We start from the raw sequence: 13502 nt of genomic DNA on the forward strand, positions 1-13502 counted from the left end.
CAGAGAGCTAATTGTTAACCCTTTTTTGTGTTGCAGCATGTAAGAGAACACTGGGTCACTTACACACTGCAGTAACTAAAGGGTTAAGCAGAAGAACACAGGAGGCTCTTATCTTACCTGGGCCCCCTCCCTCCACGGGCCCCATAGCAATCGCCTTCCCTGCCTCTATGGTAGCTACGCCACTGGTTGTGAGGCTGATATACACATGACTTATAATATGTGCAGATACCAGGTCTTACAGTTGGGGAGGGGGTGGTGTCACCGCTTGATGTTCTCCAGTTACAGGTCGCTGACTCCTCAGGTCAGATCCTCGGTTTCATAGAACAGAACTGGTCCTTTTCTGCTGCTTCCTTCAACGTCCTGGACCCATTAAATCAGATCTGTCTAAAAGTGAAAGGACCGGGATGGGGAGAAGGCTTCATGTCTGACCGAGTCTACCAGGTTAGTAGCCGCCTGTCACCCCCGATGGAGTCTGTATACATGAGGGCCCCTCCCCCTGTATATTGTAATATGATGATCCCCCCCCCCCCCAGGTGCTGTCAGCTGATAAAGCCTTCATGGTCGGCCATATCACACGAGTCTGGAAAGGATTTCAGAAGGAAATGTTCTCCAGAGAAGACAAATATGTTGTCGAATTCCCACCAGACATGGACGTCTCCATGAAAGCCATCCTGGTATCCTGCGCCATGCTGATTGTAAGTACGAGGGGCAATAATATACACACTATATCGTAAGTGATGTCACTGATCTCTAGTGATGGATAGGCTGTATTCTCAGTGATGTCACCGCTGATCTCTAGTGATGGATAGGCTGTATTCTCAGTGATGTCACTGATCTCTAGTGATGGATAGGCTGTATTCTCAGTGATGTCACCGCTGATCTCTAGTGATGGATAGGCTGTATTCTCAGTGATGTCACTGATCTCTAGTGATGGATAGGCTGTATTCTCAGTGATGTCACTGCTGATCTCTAGTGATGGATAGGCTGTATTCTCAGTGATGTCACTGCTGATCTCTAGTGATGGATAGGCTGTATTCTCAGTGATGTCACCGCTGATCTCTAGTGATGGATAGGCTGTATTCTCAGTGATGTCACCGCTGATCTCTAGTGATGGATAGGCTGTATTCTCAGTGATGTCACTGATCTCTAGTGATGGATAGGCTGTATTCTCAGTGATGTCACTGATCTCTAGTGATGGATAGGCTGTATTCTCAGTGATGTCACTGCTGATCTCTAGTGATGGATAGGCTGTATTCTCAGTGATGTCACTGATCTCTAGTGATGGATAGGCTGTATTCTCAGTGATGTCACCGCTGATCTCTAGTGATGGATAGGCTGTATTCTCAGTGATGTCACTGATCTCTAGTGATGGATAGGCTGTATTCTCAGTGATGTCACTGATCTCTAGTGATGGATAGGCTGTATTCTCAGTGATGTCACCGCTGATCTCTAGTGATGGATAGGCTGTATTCTCAGTGATGTCACCGCTGATCTCTAGTGATGGATAGGCTGTATTCTCAGTGATGTCTCCACTGATCTCTAGTGATGGATAGGCTGTATTCTCAGTGATGTCACCGCTGATCTCTAGTGATGGAGAGGCTGTATTCTCAGTGATGTCACCACTGATCTCTAGTGATGGATAGGCTGTATTCTCAGTGATGTCACCGCTGATCTCTAGTGATGGAGAGGCTGTATTCTCAGTGATGTCACTGATCTCTAGTGATGGATAGGCTGTATTCTCAGTGATGTCACTGATCTCTAGTGATGGATAGGCTGTATTCTTAGTGATGTCACTGCTGATCTCTAGTGATGGATAGGCTGTTTTCTCAGTGATGTCACCGCTGATCTCTAGTGATGGATAGGCTGTATTCTCAGTGATGTCACTGCTGATCCCTAGTGATGGATAGGCTGTATTCTCAGTGATGTCTCCGCTGATCTCTAGTGATGGATAGGCTGTATTCTCAGTGATGTCACTGATCTCTAGTGATGGATAGGCTGTATTCTCAGTGATGTCACTGATCTCTAGTGATGGATAGGCTGTATTCTCACTGTTGTCACTGATCTCTAGTGATGGATAGGCTGTATTCTCAGTGATGTCACCGCTGATCTCTAGTGATGGATAGGCTGTATTCTCAGTGATGTCACTGCTGATCTCTAGTGATGGATAGGCTGTATTCTCAGTGATGTCACTGCTGATCCCTAGTGATGGATAGGCTGTATTCTCAGTGATGTCACTGATCTCTAGTGATGGATAGGCTGTATTCTCAGTGATGTCACTGATCTCTAGTGATGGATAGGCTGTATTCTCAGTGATGTCACTGCTGATCTCTAGTGATGGATAGGCTGTATTCTCAGTGATGTCACTGATCTCTAGTGATGGATAGGCTGTATTCTCAGTGATGTCACCGCTGATCTCTAGTGATGGATAGGCTGTATTCTCAGTGATGTCACCGCTGATCTCTAGTGATGGATAGGCTGTATTCTCAGTGATGTCACCGCTGATCTCTAGTGATGGATAGGCTGTATTCTTAGTGATGTCACTGCTGATCTCTAGTGATGGATAGGCTGTATTCTCAGTGATGTCACTGATCTCTAGTGATGGATAGGCTGTATTCTCAGTGATGTCACTGCTGATCTCTAGTGATGGATAGGCTGTATTCTCAGTGATGTCACTGATCTCTAGTGATGGATAGGCTGTATTCTCAGTGATGTCACTGCTGATCTCTAGTGATGGATAGGCTGTATTCTCAGTGATGTCACTGATGATCTCTAGTGATGGATAGGCTGTATTCTCAGTGATGTCACTGCTGATCTCTAGTGATGGATAGGCTGTATTCTCAGTGATGTCACTGATCTCTAGTGATGGATAGGCTGTATTCTCTGTGATGTCACTGATCTCTAGTGATGGATAGGCTGTATTCTCAGTGATGTCACTGCTGATCTCTAGTGATGGATAGGCTGTATTCTCAGTGATGTCACCGCTGATCTCTAGTGATGGATAGGCTGTATTCTCAGTGATGTCACCACTGATCTCTAGTGATGGATAGGCTGTATTCTCAGTGATGTCACTGATCTCTAGTGATGGATAGGCTGTATTCTCAGTGATGTCACCGCTGATCTCTAGTGATGGATAGGCTGTATTCTCAGTGATGTCACGGATCTCCAGTGATGGATAGGCTGTATTCTCACTGTTGTCACCGCTGATCTCTAGTGATGGATAGGCTGTATTCTCAGTGATGTCACCGCTGATCTCTAGTGATGGATAGGCTGTATTCTCAGTGATGTCACGGATCTCCAGTGATGGATAGGCTGTATTCTCACTGTTGTCACCGCTGATCTCTAGTGATGGATAGGCTGTATTCTTAGTGATGTCCCTGATCTCCAGTGATGGATAGGCTGTATTCTCAGTGATGCCACTGATCTCCAGTAATGGATAGGCTGTATTCTCAGTGATGTCACTGCTGATCTGTAGTGATGGATAGGCTGTATTCTCAGTCATGTCTCTGATCTCTAGTGATGGATAGGCTGTATTCTCAGTGATGTCACTGATCTCTAATGATGGATAGGCTGTTTTCTCAGTGATGTCACCGCTGATCTCTAGTGATGGATAGGCTGTATTCTCAGTGATGTCACTGATCTCTAGTGATGGATAGGCTGTATTCTCAGTGATGTCACTGATCTCTAGTGATGGATAGGCTGTATTCTCAGTGATGTCACTGATCTCTAGTGATGGATAGGCTGTATTCTCAGTGATGTCACTGATCTCTAGTGATGGATAGGCTGTATTCTCAGTGATGTCACTAATCTCTAGTGATGGATAGGCTGTATTCTCAGTGATGTCACTGCTAATCTCTAGTGATGGATAGGCTGTATTCTCAGTGATGTCACTGCTGATCTCTAGTGATGGATAGGCTGTATTCTCAGTGATGTCACCGCTGATCTCTAGTGATGGATAGGCTGTATTCTCAGTGATGTCACTGATCTCTAGTGATGGATAGGCTGTATTCTTAGTAATGTCACTGCTGATCTCTAGTGATGGATAGGCTGTATTCTCAGTGATGTCACTGCTGATCTCTAGTGATGGATAGGCTGTATTCTCAGTGATGTCACCGCTGATCTGTAGTGATGGATAGGCTGTATTCTCAGTGATGTCACCGCTGATCTCTAGTGATGGATAGGCTGTATTCTCTGTGATGTCACTACTGATCTCTAGTGATGGATAGGCTGTATTCTCAGTGATGTCACTGCTGATCTCTAGTGATGGATAGGCTGTATTCTCAGTGATGTCACCACTGATCTCTAGTGATGGATAGGCTGTATTCTCAGTGATGTCACTGATCTCTAGTGATGGATAGGCTGTATTCTTAGTGATGTCACTGCTGATCTCTAGTGATGGATAGGCTGTATTCTCAGTGATGTCACTGATCTCTAGTGATGGATAGGCTGTATTCTCAATGATGTCACCGCTGATCTCTAGTGATGGATAGGCTGTATTCTCAGTGATGTCACCGCTGATCTCTAGTGATGGATAGGCTGTATTCTCAGTGATGTCACTGATCTCTAGTGATGGATAGGCTGTATTCTCTGTGATGTCACTGATCTCTAGTGATGGATAGGCTGTATTCTCAGTGATGTCGCGGATCTCCAGTGATGGATAGGCTGTATTCTCACTGTTGTCACCGCTGATCTCTAGTGATGGATAGGCTGTATTCTTAGTGATGTCCCTGATCTCCAGTGATGGATAGGCTGTATTCTCAGTGATGCCACTGATCTCCAGTAATGGATAGGCTGTATTCTCAGTGATGTCACTGCTGATCTGTAGTGATGGATAGGCTGTATTCTCAGTCATGTCTCTGATCTCTAGTGATGGATAGGCTGTATTCTCAGTGATGTCACTGATCTCTAATGATGGATAGGCTGTTTTCTCAGTGATGTCACCGCTGATCTCTAGTGATGGATAGGCTGTATTCTCAGTGATGTCACTGATCTCTAGTGATGGATAGGCTGTATTCTCAGTGATGTCACTGATCTCTAGTGATGGATAGGCTGTATTCTCAGTGATGTCACTGATCTCTAGTGATGGATAGGCTGTATTCTCAGTGATGTCACTGATCTCTAGTGATGGATAGGCTGTATTCTCAGTGATGTCACTGATCTCTAGTGATGGATAGGCTGTATTGTCAGTGATGTCACTGATCTCTAGTGATGGATAGGCTGTATTCTTAGTGATGTCACTGCTGATCTCTAGTGATGGATAGGCTGTTTTCTCAGTGATGTCACCGCTGATCTCTAGTGATGGATAGGCTGTATTCTCAGTGATGTCACTGATCTCTAGTGATGGATAGGCTGTATTTTTAGTGATGTCCCTGATCTCTAGTGATGGATAGGCTGTTTTCTCAGTGATGTCACCGCTGATCTCTAGTGATGGATAGGCTGTATTCTCAGTGATGTCACTGATCTCTAGTGATGGATAGGCTGTATTTTCAGTGATGTCCCTGATCTCTAGTGACGGATAGGCTGTATTCTCAGTGATGTCACTGATCACTAGTGATGGATAGGCTGTATTCTCAGTGATGTCACCGCTGATCTCTAGTGATGGATAGGCTGTATTCTGAGTGATGTCACCACTGATCTCTAGTGATGGATAGGCTGTATTCTCAGTGATGTCACTGATCTCTAGTGATGGATAGGCTGTATTCTCAGTGATGTCACCACTGATCTCTAGTGATGGATAGGCTGTATTCTCAGTGATGTCACTGCTGATCTCTAGTGATGGATAGGCTGTATTCTCAGTGATGTCACTGATCTCTAGTGATGGATAGGCTGTATTCTCAGTGATGTCACCGCTGATCTCTAGTGATGGATAGGCTGTATTCTCAGTAATGTCACTGATCTCTAGTGATGGATAGGCTGTATTCTCAGTGATGTCACCGCTGATCTCTAGTGATGGATAGGCTGTATTCTCAGTGATGTCACTGATCTCTAGTGATGGATAGGCTGTATTTTCAGTGATGTCCCTGATCTCTAGTGATGAATAGGCTGTATTCTCAGTGATGTCACTGATCTCTAGTGATGGATAGGCTGTATTCTCAGTGATGTCACTGCTGATCTCTAGTGATGGATAGGCTGTATTCTCAGTGATGTCACCGCTGATCTCTAGTGATGGATAGGCTGTATTCTCAGTGATGTGACCGCTGATCTCTAGTGATGGATAGGCTGTATTCTCAGTAATGTCACTGATCTCTAGTGATGGATAGGCTGTATTCTCAGTGATGTCACCGCTGATCTCTAGTGATGGATAGGCTGTATTCTCAGTGATGTCACTGCTGATCTCTAGTGATGGATAGGCTGTATTCTCAGTGATGTCACTGATCTCTAGTGATGGATAGGCTGTATTCTCAGTGATGTCACTGCTGATCTCTAGTGATGGATAGGCTGTATTCTCAGTGATGTCACCGCTGATCTCTAGTGATGGATAGGCTGTATTCTCAGTGATGTCACCGCTGATCTATAGTGATGGATAGGCTGTATTCTCAGTGATGTCACCGCTGATCTCTAGTGATGGATAGGCTGTATTCTCAGTGATGTCCCTGATCTCTAGTGATGGATAGGCTGTATTCTCAGTGATGTCACTGCTGATCTCTAGTGATGGATAGGCTGTATTCTCAGTGATGTCACTGCTGATCTCTAGTGATGGATAGGCTGTATTCTCAGTGATGTCACTGATCTCTAGTGATGGATAGGCTGTATTCTCAGTGATGTCACTGATCTCTAGTGATGGATAGGCTGTATTCTCAGTGATGTCACTGATCTCTAGTGATGGATAGGCTGTATTCCCAGTGATGTCACTGATCTCTAGTGATGGATAGGCTGTATTCTCAGTGATGTCACTGATCTCTACTGATGGATAGGCTGTATTCTCAGTGATGTCACCGCTGATCTCTAGTGATGGATAGGCTGTATTCTCAGTGATGTCACCGCTGATCTCTAGTGATGGATAGGCTGTATTCTCAGTGATGTCACTGATCTCTAGTGATGGATAGGCTGTATTCTCAGTGATGTCACTGATCTCTAGTGATGGATAGGCTGTATTCTCAGTGATGTCACCACTGATCTCTAGTGATGGATAGGCTGTATTCTCAGTGATGTCACTGATCTCTAGTGATGGATAGGCTGTATTCTCAGTGATGTCACCGCTGATCTCTAGTGATGGATAGGCTGTATTCTCAGTGATGTCACCGCTGATCTCTAGTGATGGATAGGCTGTATTCTCAGTGATGTCACTGATCTCTAGTGATGGATAGGCTGTATTCTCAGTGATGTCACCGCTGATCTCTAGTGATGGATAGGCTGTATTCTCAGTGATGTCACCGCTGATCTCTAGTGATGGATAGGCTGTATTCTCAGTGATGTCACTGCTGATCTCTAGTGATGGAGAGGCTGTATTCTCAGTGATGTCACTGATCTCTAGTGATGGATAGGCTGTATTCTCAGTGATGTCACCGCTGATCTCTAGTGATGGATAGGCTGTATTCTCAGTGATGTCACCGCTGATCTCTAGTGATGGATAGGCTGTATTCTCTGTGATGTCACCGCTGATCTCTAGTGATGGATAGGCTGTATTCTCAGTGATGTCACCGCTGATCTCTAGTGATGGATAGGCTGTATTCTCAGTGATGTCACTGATCTCTAGTGATGGATAGGCTGTATTCTCAGTGATGTCACCGCTGATCTCTAGTGATGGATAGGCTGTATTCTCAGTGATGTCACTGCTGATCTCTAGTGATGGATAGGCTGTATTCTCAGTGATGTGACCGCTGATCTCTAGTGATGGATAGGCTGTATTCTCAGTGATGTCACTGATCTCTAGTGATGGATAGGCTGTATTCTCAGTGATGTCACTGCTGATCTCTAGTGATGGATAGGCTGTATTCTCAGTGATGTCACTGCTGATCTCTAGTGATGGATAGGCTGTATTCTCTGTGATGTCACTGCTGATCTCTAGTGATGGATAGGCTGTGATTCTCATTTTTATTTTACAGGATCTTTTGGAACATGAGAGGCAAAGAAATTCGAGGAATTACGATTGAGGACCTTGTACCTTGTCTGTCGGGCAGTGGAGGACTTTGCACTCTGTACAGTATTGTGCGGCCGGTGTGTTGGGAGAGATATATGTGTATACCCTCCAGGACCGGACCACCCCTCCCCTTCTCACTGTCGTGTTATTTTCTGATGTATTTATAAATATTCGTGTTTCTGCCCCCCCCCCCACACACACACACACACTGCTGAGATGTAATCTGCGCTCCCACCACTAGATGGCAGCCTACCTCCGGGTGTAGACTATGCTCATCCGCCAGCAGTTTCAGTGATGGAAAAACAATCCTATAGTAAATGAATTGGCACCTTATATAATAAACTGAGGGTGAGTTACTGCTCTCTGCTGTCAGCCATCTCTCTCTACGGTGTCTCCATCAGATGATTACACCGGCGGCAGCGTGGGAAATATTCAGACACCGAGCCCCAAGAACTGCAAATATGTCTCTGAGGCAGTATGTTGTTGTGCACAGGGCCGGTTTTAGACAAAATGTGGCCCTGGGCAAAGTTGAAGGTGGGGCCCCAAATGCTAAAACATTGTAGCAGCAATTTAAGGTCCCGATACTTTTTTGTCAGCGGTTGGCGCACTGCTCGAGGTGGGGTGATCTTCTGTGACCTTAAATAAGACCCCTCTGTGCCCTATATAGTAGATAGGTCCCTCTGTGCCTCCATAGTACATATATTCGGTATCCCTCTGTAGGTAATTCTTCTGGTAGTTACCTCCACCACCCAGTATGTAGTATCCACCAATATAGGAGGCATCTCACTGTAGGTTTTACACCTGTTAGCTAGCCCCCTGATAGTTGCCCCCTCAGCAGATAGCAGCTCCCCTGATAGTTACCCCCCCCAGCACATAGCATCTCCCCTGTTCCCCCCCCCCCCCCAGCACATAGCATCTCCCCTGTTCCCCCCCCCCCCCAGCACATAGCATCTCCACTGATAGTTACCCCCCCCCAGCACATAGCATCTCCCCTGTTCCCCCCCCCCCCCCAGCACATAGCATCTCCACTGATAGTTACCCCCCCCCCAGCACATAGCATCTCCCCTGTTCCCCCCCCCCCAGCACATAGCATCTCCACTGATAGTTGCCCCTCAGCAGATAGCATCTCCCCTGATAGTTGCCCCCTCAGCACATAACATCTCCACTGATAGTTGCCCCCTCAGCAGATAACATCTCCACTGATAGTTAAATGCCCCCCCGCCCCCGGCACATAGCATCTCCTAGGGCTGGGGTGATGTGGGCAAAAAATAAAATCTCGTTTTTTCTTTTCTCGATTTTTTTTATTTATTTTTTGATGGGTGTAGTAGTATAGGCATAGTGGATAAGGGGTGTAGCAATAGTAGAAGCATATAAGATGAGGGGTGTAGTAGTAGATAAGGGGAGTAGCAGTTTTGGGAGTAGTAGTAGTATCAGGAGTGGAGGTAATAATAGCAATGGTAGTAGAGCAGTATTGGGGGTAGTAGTAGAGCAGTATTGGGGGTAGTAGTAAAGCAGTATTAGGGGTAGTAGTAGAGCAGTATTAGGAGTAGTATTGGGGGTAGTAGTAGGGCAGTATGGGGGTAGTAGTATAGCAGTATTGGGGGTAGTAGTAGAGCAGTATTGGGGGTAGTAGTAGAGCAGTATTGGGGGTAGTAGTAGGGCAGTATTTGTGGTAGTAGTAGAGCAGTATTAGGAGTAGTATTGGGGGTAGTAGTAGGGCAGTATGGGGGTAGTAGTAGAGCAGTATTGGGGGTAGTAGTAGAGCAGTATTAGGAGTAGTAGTAGGGCAGTATTGGGAGTAGTAGTAGAGCAGTATTAGGAGTAGTATTGGGGTAGTAGTAGGGCAGTATTTGTGGTAGTAGTAGAGCAGTATTGGGAGTAGTATTGGGGTAGTAGTAGAGCAGTATTAGGAGTAGTATTGGGGTAGTAGTAGGGCACTATTGGGGGTAGTAGTAGAGCAGTATTAGGAGTAGTATTGATGGTGGTAGTAGTAGGGCACTATTGGGGGTAGTAGAGCAGTATTAGGAGTAGTATTGATGGTGGTAGTAGTAGGGCACTATTGGGGGTAGTAGAGCAGTATTAGGAGTAGTATTGGGGGTAGTAGTAGAGCAGTATTAGGAGTAGTATTGGGGTAGTAGTAGGGCACTATTGGGGGTAATAGTAGGGCAGTATTAGGAGTAGTATTGGGGGTAATAGTAGGGCACTATTGGGGGTAGTAGTAGAGCAGTATTAGGAGTAGTATTGGGGGTAATAGTAGGGCACTATTGGGGGTAGTAGTAGGGCAGTATTAGGAGTAGTATTGGGGGTAGTAGTAGGGCACTATTGGGGGTAATAGTAGAGCAGTATTAGGAGTAGTATTCGGAGTAGTAGAGCAGTATTAGGAGTAGTATTGGGGGTAATAGTAGGGCACTATTGGGGGTAGTAGTAGGGCAGTATTAGGAGTAGTATTGGGGGTAATAGTAGGGCACTATTGGGGGTAGTAGTAGGGCAGTATTAGGAGTAGTATTGGGGGTAGTAGTAGGGCAGTATTAGGAGTAGTATTGGGGTAGTAGTAGGGCACTATTGGGGGTAGTAGTAGGGCAGTATTAGGAGTAGTATTGGGGTAGTAGTAGGGCACTATTGGGGGTAGTAGTAGGGCAGTATTAGGAGTAGTATTGGGGGTAATAGTAGGGCACTATTGGGGGTAGTAGTAGGGCAGTATTAGGAGTAGTATTGGGGGTAGTAGTAGGGCAGTATTAGGAGTAGTATTGGGGTAGTAGTAGGGCACTATTGGGGGTAATAGTAGGGCAGTATTAGGAGTAGTATTGGGGTAGTAGTAGGGCACTATTGGGGGTAATAGTAGGGCAGTATTAGGAGTAGTATTGGGGTAGTAGTAGGGCACTATTGGGGGTAATAGAGCAGTATTAGGAGTAGTATTGGGGGTAGTAGTAGAGCAGAGGAGAGATATGGGGGTACTTTATCATACAGGATACTGTGTGATTCAGCACCCACCTCCATCATGTACTGCTCAGGGCCTGGTGGCCATAGATACAGAGGGATGAGGGCCCTGAACAGTATATGGTGGAAGGGGGGACTGCATCATACAAGATCCCCTGCCCCCTTCCTGTATACTGTTCGCTAGGCTAGTATATGGGGAGGGGGTTACTGTTTTATAAAGACCCGAGGCTCCGCCCACCCGCGGCCGTAAGCACCGCCCCCTGGCCGCAAGTCCCGCCCACAGTCTCCGTGACCCTCTAACCCCCCCCCCCCCCCCTCTATTTCTTTACCTGGGCTTGCCGTTCCTCCTCTTCTGTAGGGCACAGGCAGCTCTGCAGGAGGGGCGCTCCGTCCTCACAGCTCAGCTCCTTCGTTCATTAGTGGAGCAGGGGAGCTGCTTGTGCTGCTCTGCTTCCTGCTCCACTAATGAAGGAAGGAGCTAGGGGGCCCCTGGGGGATGGGGGCCCTGGGCAAGTGCCTACTTTGCCCCCCCCTAACGCCGGCCCTGGTTGTGCAGTATGATGCTGGATTATACAGGTGGGGCAGTATGTAGTGGGGCAGTATGATGCTGGATTATACAGGTGGGGCAGTATGTAGTGGTACAGTATGATGCTGGATTATACAGGTGGGGCAGTATGTAGTGGTGCAGTATGTTGCTGGATTACACAGGTGGGGCAGTATGTAGTGGACAGTATGTTGCTGGATTACACAGGTGGGGCAGTATGTAGTGGTGCAGTATGATGCTGGATTATACAGTTGGGGCAGTATGTAGTGGTGCAGTATCATGCTGTATTATACAGGTGGGGCAGTATGTAGTGATGCAGTATGATGCTGGATTATACAGGTGGGGCAGTATGTAGTGGTGCAGTATGATGCTGGATTATACAGGTGGGGCAGTATGTAGTGGTGCAGTATGATGCTGTATTATACAGGTGGGGCAGTATGTAGTGATGCAGTATGATGCTGGATTATACAGGTGGGGCAGTATGTAGTGGTGCAGTATGATGCTGGATTATACTGGTGGGGGCAGTATGATGCTTGATTATACAGGTGGGGCAGTATGTAGTGGTGCAGTATGATGCTTGATTATACAGGTGGGGCAGTATGTAGTGGTGCAGTATGATGCTGGGTTATACAGGTGGGGCAGTAGGTAGTGGTGCAGTATGATGCTGGATTATACAGGTGGGGCAGTAGGTAGTGGTGCAGTATGATGCTGGATTATACAGGTGGGGCAGTAGTAGTGGTGCAGTATGATGCTGGATTATACAGGTGGGGCAGTATGTAGTGGTGCAGTATGATGCTGGATTATACTGGTGGGGGCAGTATGATGCTTGATTATACAGGTGGGGCAGTATGTAGTGGTGCAGTATGATGCTGGATTATACAGGTGGGGCAGTAGGTAGTGGTGCAGTATGATGCTGGATTATACAGGTGGGGCAGTAGGTAGTGGTGCAGTATGATGCTGGATTATACAGGTGGGGCAGTATGTAGTGGTGCAGTATGATCCTTGATTATACGGGTGGGGCAGTATGTAGTGGTGCAGTATGATGCTGGATTATACAGGTGGGGCAGTATGTAGTGGTGCAGTATGATGCTGGATTATACAGGTGGGGCAGTATGTAGTGGTGCAGTATGATCCTTGATTATACAGGTGGGGCAGTATGTAGTGATGTAGTATGATGCTGGATTATACAGGTGGGGCAGTATGTAGTGGTGCAGTATGATGCTGGATTATACTGGTGGGGCAGTATGTAGTGCTGCAGTATGATGCTGGATGGGGCAGTATGTAGTGGTGCAGTATGATGCTGGATTATACAGGTGGGGCAGTGGTAGTGGTGCAGTATGATGCTGGATTATACAGGTGGGGCAGTATGTAGTGGTGCAGTATGATGCTAGATTATACAGGTGGGGCAGTATGTAGTGGTGCAGTATGATGCTGGATTATACAGGTGGGGCAGTATGATGTTGGATTATACAGGTTGGGCAGTATGTAGTGGTGTGCAGTATGATGCTGAATTATACAGGTGGGGCAGTATGTAGTGGGGCAGCGTGATGCTGGGTTATACAGGTGGGGCAGTATGTAGTGGTGTGCAGTATGATGCTGAATTATACAGGTGGGGCAGTATGTAGTGGTGCAGTATGATGTTGGATTATACAGTTGGGGCAGTATGTAGTGGTGCAGTATGATGCTGTATTATACAGGTGGGGCAGTATGTAGTGGTGCAGTATGATGCTGGATTATACAGGTGGGGCAGTATGTAGTGGTGCAGCATGATGCTAGATTATACAGGTGGGGCAGTATGTAGTGGTGCAGTATGATGCTGGATTATACAGGTGGGGCAGTATGATGTTGGATTATACAGGTTGGGCAGTATGTAGTGGGGCATCGTGATGCTGGGTTATACAGGTGGGGCAGTATGTAGTGGTGTGCAGTATGATGCTGGATTAT

The 13502-nt window shown here is 46.5% G+C and overlaps 1 protein-coding gene across 1 annotated transcript in view; it reads left to right on the top strand.

The window, feature by feature from the left end:
• Nucleotides 1-8190, top strand: part of LOC138771707 (phospholipid scramblase 2-like) — a 35631-nt gene extending 27441 nt beyond the window's left edge. The window contains exons 5-7 of the mRNA XM_069951666.1: nt 280-441; nt 534-695; nt 8043-8190. Coding sequence (XP_069807767.1) covers nt 280-441; nt 534-695; nt 8043-8090 — 372 coding nt within the window. The 3' untranslated portion in view covers nt 8091-8190. The remainder of the gene's footprint in view (nt 1-279; nt 442-533; nt 696-8042) is intronic.
• Nucleotides 8191-13502: the final 5312 nt, after the last annotated feature.

This window comes from Dendropsophus ebraccatus, chromosome 1 (assembly GCF_027789765.1).
Source record: "Dendropsophus ebraccatus isolate aDenEbr1 chromosome 1, aDenEbr1.pat, whole genome shotgun sequence".
Lineage (NCBI taxonomy): Eukaryota > Metazoa > Chordata > Amphibia > Anura > Hylidae > Dendropsophus > Dendropsophus ebraccatus.